At 44.0% G+C, this 6,813-nt stretch overlaps 1 protein-coding gene across 1 annotated transcript in view; it reads left to right on the forward strand.

Annotated features, from left to right (window-relative positions):
* Window positions 1-5,897, forward strand: part of LOC143104356 (E3 ubiquitin-protein ligase MARCHF9-like) — a 20,094-nt gene extending 14,197 nt beyond the window's left edge. Inside the window, exons 2-4 of the mRNA XM_076268385.1 lie at window positions 1,837-1,992; window positions 3,155-3,347; window positions 5,551-5,897. Of these exons, the coding sequence (XP_076124500.1) occupies window positions 1,837-1,992; window positions 3,155-3,347; window positions 5,551-5,897 (696 nt within the window). The remainder of the gene's footprint in view (window positions 1-1,836; window positions 1,993-3,154; window positions 3,348-5,550) is intronic.
* The last annotated feature ends 916 nt before the right edge of the window (window positions 5,898-6,813 follow it).

Here is a 6,813-nt window from a genome sequence, read left to right on the forward strand (position 1 = left end):
ATAATTTTTATTGGTCCCCGATATCTGGAGTCAGTCACACATCTGAGTGCGGTCTGGGGCTCCATTAAGAGAAGCTGTTTGCGGAGATCAGTAGTGAGGCCTGAGTGCTCTCCGAGCCTAGCCAACTGTATGAAAGGCTTCCTTTGGGCTCATTGCCATCACCATCACTTCCTCTGGACTGTGCACTTCCTGTGACTCACTCATCCCAGTTTAGTGTTATTGCATGGAGCTCAGCGACTGCATGTAAAGATACACGGGGGTCGATGCGTGACTCTGCTAATACTTTCCCTGCTTCCTGCATTTATGCCTGTTGCTCTCTGAGGCAAGGTTTTAAGGCTTTTTGGTTCCCGCAATGGCACTGATTTTTAGCTTCCTCTTAATCTTCTGTTTTGTTATCTGACTCACTTGTTTGTTGCTTTGTTGTACAAAAGCATCAACAAATTACAATGGCAGGCATCAGCCTTTTAGAATTATGTTGTAGTCGGAAATTGTCTCATATTGTCCATTTTCAACTGTGTGATGCTAAGCATTGATTTTACTATGTAATCATTACAGCATTTTGTGATTTAGAAGACACTTTTATTTGAAGAGTTTTACAGTCTTCCACAGTAAAGGTAATGATACATGTGGCAACTTTTTGGGCAATGTTGCTGGGCAACCACATATCTGGTTCCATATGTTGTAATTGGATGATCATGAAAATTTCTCCAGAATAGTTGTAGCCCAATGGGAATGTGCATGAACAACAATACAACCATACTATATGTTTACAGTTACTCTACAGGTAGACATATTAGTCACAGTGTTTTACTGTTAAACGTGTGTTCAGTTATAATATTCTATAGTTAGATAGATGTTTATCAGTGTCTGTACTTCCAGGGATGCCAGAACCTTGCTGTTGTGTCATCATCACTATTTTCAGTGGGCCGATGTGTTAACTTATGGTGGTCATCAACCTGTGGCATGTATGAAAGTCAGAGGTGGCAGCATGGTTAAAAAACATCTCTCTGTTGTGTTATGATCTTAGTCAATGGCACTGCATTGACTTTTGCTCTGAAACCGCTCTATAAGAAACAAAATATGTACCGGTATGTGTTGTCTAAGTTATGGCTTAAGTTCAAGTCTAATGTATTTTTTCTCACAATCAACACAGATGCTGTAAGACTTGCAAAGGGATTAAAATGGTCTGAAATGGACTAAAATGCTATAATCTATCTGTTTGGTTACAATTCTGACAGAGGATCGTTGGAGCTTCAGGAGAATGTCAAACCATATTTGCACATACATATGTAGTCTTTGAATGGAGTTCTTTGTTGTTTATTTATGGGTACAAAATAATAAGGCCTTTAATTTAATGTGCATATTGAAATAACTCAAATATGCATTCACATTTTGATCCAGAGTGACTGGCCACAAGAGTCGCACGCTGCACAGGGAGGAGCTTACCATGAGCAAGGCCAACAGGGATAACTCCCCTGGAGCCCCCTGGGGTTAAGTGCCTTGCTCAGGGGCACAGTAGTGCATGCCACAGTATGTAACATGGCATTAGTTACAGCAGTGAAAGCCCCTGGGATCTAACTCACAACTTTCCACTTTAACATTTTCAAAGCCACCAAACCACTATCATCGCCACTACCGCAATAGTTCAAATATTTGAAGAGATCAAAATGCCTGTTTAGAATTTTAATTCTAATGTCTATATCTAACACACACTTAACACAGGAACTGATGGACCATCAAGAAGAAGCATAAGTATACAAGGACTGAGGGTACCCCTTCCTCATCTGAATGATCGTCTAATGTTGATGACCTGTCATTCTCCTTTCTGTCCCACAGGGGGAGCTCTTGAGCCCATGCCGCTGTGACGGCTCAGTGCGCTGCACCCACCAGCCCTGCCTCATCCGCTGGATCAGCGAGAGAGGGTCCTGGAGCTGTGAGCTCTGCTACTTCAAATACCAAGTGCTGGCCATAAGCACCAAAAATCCCCTGCAGGTAACTGTGTGTGCACTGTGTGTGTGTGTGTGTGTGTGTGTGTGTGTGTGTGTGTGTGTGTGTGTGTGTGCAACAGAGAAAGAGAGAGAGAGAAAGAGAGATAGAGAGGAAACAAAAAATAGGTTCTGTCAACACTTAGTTGTCAAAGGAAATTGCATACAAAGAGGTGAACAAGCAAGGAAATTGAGAGAGAGAGAGTGAGTGTGTGTGTGTGTGTGTGTGTGTGTGTGCGTGTGCGTGTGCGTGTGTGTGTTGGTGTTGGTATGGGGGTGATGGGGGGCAAGGAGGGGTAAATGAGAGGGAGCAGCACACTCCCAAATGCCCAGATTACCCAAACAATTGAAATAGCTGTATTTTACACAATCAAAAACACCATGTTTCCAGGAGACACTCTTTCAAAACTGATTGGGCAGAGATGGACTGCAATGCAGCATTTTTTTTTATCTTAAAATTGAAAATTGTCCAGTGCATCATCAACAACTTGTCCTGAATAAACAATGTTCTTTGCTTGCTGTACATCATGGTGTTTGTGAGGCTTTGCTTGCTCAGTCCAAGACTGTTGTAGTATATTGTTAATTCAGACAGACATGGTATCAAGGGGAATATAAGTTTTGTAACTAATCCAGTCATAAAAAATGCTTTCAACTGCCATCTGCTTGTGTGTTGTCAGGGGGCCATATGGGGCATACCTCTTCCAGCTGTTTTCATCACTTGCATGTGAAATATTTTGGAGCTAATTTGGGACTGAAATGCAGTCTCCAAAAGTTTTAGCATTGATGAGCATTCAAACAACCCCCCCCCCCTTATTAGATGGAAGGAGGATGTAAGCCTTGGCTCGATGGTGTTTTAAATCCCCACCGTAGACTTCAAGGCAGCGCTGCAACCGTCGACTTCAAGGCACCTAACCCTAACCTTAACCTTAACCCTTGCCTAACCCTAACCCTTGCCTAACCCTAACCCTTGCCTAACCCTAGTGCCTTCCATGCAGTGCTGCCTGGAAGACAACGTTGGGGGCTTAAAACACCTAAGCGCTCATGACTTGTGAGGTTTTGATTTGAGGATCATGCTGATGTAACTGATGTGAGAATGTATGTTAATGGTTTAATATAAGAGTCTTAAACCTCTCTCTCCCTCATCTTCCTCCCCTCTCTCCTCCCTCCAGTGGCAGGCCATTTCCCTGACAGTGATCGAGAAGGTCCAGATCGCCGCCATCATCCTGGGCTCGCTGTTCCTCATTGCCAGCATCTCCTGGCTGGTGTGGTCCTCGCTCAGCCCCTCGGCCAAGTGGCAGCGGCAGGACCTGCTCTTCCAGATCTGCTACGGCATGTACGGATTCATGGACATCGTTTGTATAGGTGAGTGGACCCTGTGCAACTCAGGAGTGATGCGCCTGCATTTACACAGGCCAATGAAAAACAGCATGGGTGGGTGAGGTAAGGTGCCCAATGTATCAGTTAGTTGTAGTGAATGCTGCGTTTAAAAAGTAGAAGACATCTGTGAGTTACAAATCAAACAAACATATAATTAGGAATAATTTGGCAAAATGGTGAAACAAACTTCACCAAACTTGGTAATTTCTGAACAACCTCATTGAAGGGACAACAAAAAGGAAATATAAATTAATAATTCTTCAAGGTTTTTCAAAATCCAAAAATCAAAACATAAACAGCAGAAAAAAAACATATCTATGCTCTGACTCCAAGATGTTGTGTGCATAGTTGAGCATAGAGTTACTCGGCCAGATTTACAGACTACAAAAGGGGGGAAGACAACTACTAGAATGTCCATGCTGCAGGATATATTTCCAAGCCCCAAATCTCATACACCTGATTTCACAATCGTCTCTGAGGGGTGCCAGGCCCAGCTGAATCAGGTGTGTTTGTGGTGCAGGAGAACAAAAGGCCAGTGTCAGTGTGCACAGTGACTGTTCATAAAGAGGTCTTGCTGGGTGCCTCCACAGATAAGGAGATTTATATGCAAGGCGGGCTGCAGTCGTAACTCCGGACCTTATTTACTACACAGTGGGTGCTGAATATTCTTAATACATTGTTTTCTCTGTATATTATGTTTACAGATGTTAAAATAAAGTAGTTGGTAAAGAGAGTAATTTATGGCCATTATAATAAACAGATGTCTGCACTGCAGGTGTAATGTTCGAGGAGAAAAAGCTGTTTCATCCATTGCAAACAATATTAACCAACCTCAAAGGTGCATTCTGTGACTCTAAACCAATACAAAAAATTGTTTAGTTCCATAATGGTGTGGACACCTTAGCATTACAGTGATATAATTTCTGATCATAACTTCAGCTCTTAGTGGTGATGTGGGAAAAATTAAGTGGAACATATTCTGCAATCATGTAATTCGCCTGCGCCTAGCAGTAGTGCAATGTCATCATGGTAGAACGGTGATGAACTCTCACATCCCGAGGCCCAGCTATTTTGTGCATGCGTAAACAGCTACTTCTGTGTCCCCATCGAGACAATGAAAATGGTCATATCACTGATGACATGGCTAATGTCACCCCAATAAATCACTTGACACTTGAAAGTATCCGCGCCCCAAAATGAATAATTAAATTAAAAGATTATATATATATATCACTGATTGATTGAGGCCAGCATGACTTGCCAAACCCTGTTGTTTCTGGGGAAGTTTACAAGGCAAAACAGGAGTGGGTTTGCATGTCTGACTCACAGTCGCATACAGCTTGTCCTACTTTCTCGTTAGTCAGCAGTATTTGGCAAGACCACGGTGGTGGTCGCTGCAGTTTGTGTTTGCAGCTATGTTTTGTTTTGCCAGTGATATCTTGTTCTGAGAAATAGCAAGATATTTTTCAAGTGTTTGCTTTGTGCTTGTATTATTGATTATGTCATTTAGTATTCATAGTTCTGGACATCAGCTGTGGTTGGATCTTTATTGCCTAGCTTCTGTGCAGTATGAGTAATTGATGTGCTTTTGTCTGTGCTTGTCTTTTTTTCTTTCTTTCTTTCATTTAGTTGCTTGTGGCTAGGTCATTGTCTGTGCAATATGTCTGCACTGCAAATGCGAAGCGGCAATCCAACAGTCCTTTTTTTGCCGTCTCTTTTAAATATTTACTTTTGTGCTCATGTGAGGGATTGCTCATTTTATATTCCCAAATGCATTTTGGTGGGGTTGAATTCTTAACATCTCACTCTCTCTCCCTCTGTTCTCTCTCCCAATCCCCCCTTCCCTCTTCTCTATCCCTCCCTCTTCTCTTTATCTCTGTCTAATCTCTTTCTCTTTCACTCCATCATGTCTGCAACCGCCATCTCTTCCAATCCACTTTGATGCTGTCTTTTTCCCTCCACCCCTCCCCACACTTCTTGCTGTCTTCCTCTGTATGTTTGTCACACATATCTACCAACTTTCTCTACTTCTACTCGTTCCTCTTGTCTCTCTTTCTCTCTCTCCATCCTTCCATCCCTCTTCCATCCCTCTCTCTCCCTGTCCTCCATCCTTCCCTCCAAATCTCTCTCTCTCTCTTGAGCTTGTCTTTTGCTCTCTCTTTCTTTCCTACCCTCGCTCTCTCTGTAGGCCTTATAATCCATGAGGGCTCATCGGTGTACCGGATATTTAAGCGATGGCAGGCGGTGAACCAACAGTGGAAAGTTTTGAACTATGAGAAGGCCAAGGACCTTGGTGACCCGTTGAGCTCGGGGGGCAAAGGGGGAGGGGGGCGAGGGTCACGGGGGGGCAGCGGCGGCCCCCACAGCTCCGGCCTGAGCGACCGCGCCGGGCGCACTGGCCAGCGCGTAAGGACTATACTCAACCACCACTGCGGCTACACCATCCTGCACATCCTGAGCCAGCTGAGGCCCACAGAGCACCGCCTGGGCTCCGCCACCAACAGGGAGGTGGTGATGAGGGTCACCACCGTATGAGGCCCCCCGACCCCCTCACTCCCAACAGGCACGATCCCGGTGGAGGATGGGGTGGAGTGAGTGGCTGTCGGGTGGCTGTAGGGGGTGGCAGAGTTGGGCGCAGACACTGCAGTCCCCCTCCAAACGTCTGCCTCACAGCCATGCCTCTGTGCGCCTTCCCTCATCTTCAGATATCAAAGGACCCTTAAAGAACTGATGTTGCTCTCTCGCCTTGCCCTCTTGCTCTTTCTCAGCACACGTTGGCTTTTCAAAGACAGTGTTTGGTGGACAAAACTGCTGAGCAAAGCTGACCCATTTGTCATCTGAGAGGACTATGAGCAGCGCTTTTTTAACTGCTACATTTACCAGTGTGGATTGTGACATTGAAACCATTATGTTTAAAAAAGAAAGATGAAGACAACAAACAAGGGGAAAAAAACTGTTTTAAAAAAAAATATCGGCTTCAACTTCTAAAAGCTGGAAGGTTTTCTTTCCCCAGCTGAAATATAAAAAGCATTGCCATGTATCCTGTTCTTCTGTTTTCTAAGAAAGGCAAACAATGACAAAAAAAAGAGAAAAAAACTGTGGGTATTGTTACTGATTTTGATTTTGATAACTTATAACATGATATGGAAAAAGTGGAATTTCATACCCACCCTCCCCTCTCCTTACTTCTTCATCTATGCTTTTGACCTGATGCAGGCGGCCATCTTCCTCTTTCTCTCATTCTCTGGTCTGTGCCACAGGTGTTGTGGTTGCAGATCTCTCTCACTCTCTCTCTCTCTCTTTCTCTCTTTCGTGGTCCTACAGCCCTAACTGGCTCCTCTGCCACTCCACAAGGGCATTCCCAAGTTAAATACAAGACATCCAAGTGCAATAAACCTCCTGAAAAGAGATGAGTGACACAAAGGGGAATTCCAAAAGTACAATTCATTTT

This window comes from Alosa pseudoharengus, unplaced genomic scaffold, assembly GCF_046254945.1.
Source record: "Alosa pseudoharengus isolate Yale_2024_CS ecotype anadromous, Long Island Sound unplaced genomic scaffold, YU_APseudo_1.1 YU_APseudo_1.1_scf_5, whole genome shotgun sequence".
NCBI lineage: Eukaryota > Metazoa > Chordata > Actinopteri > Clupeiformes > Clupeidae > Alosa > Alosa pseudoharengus.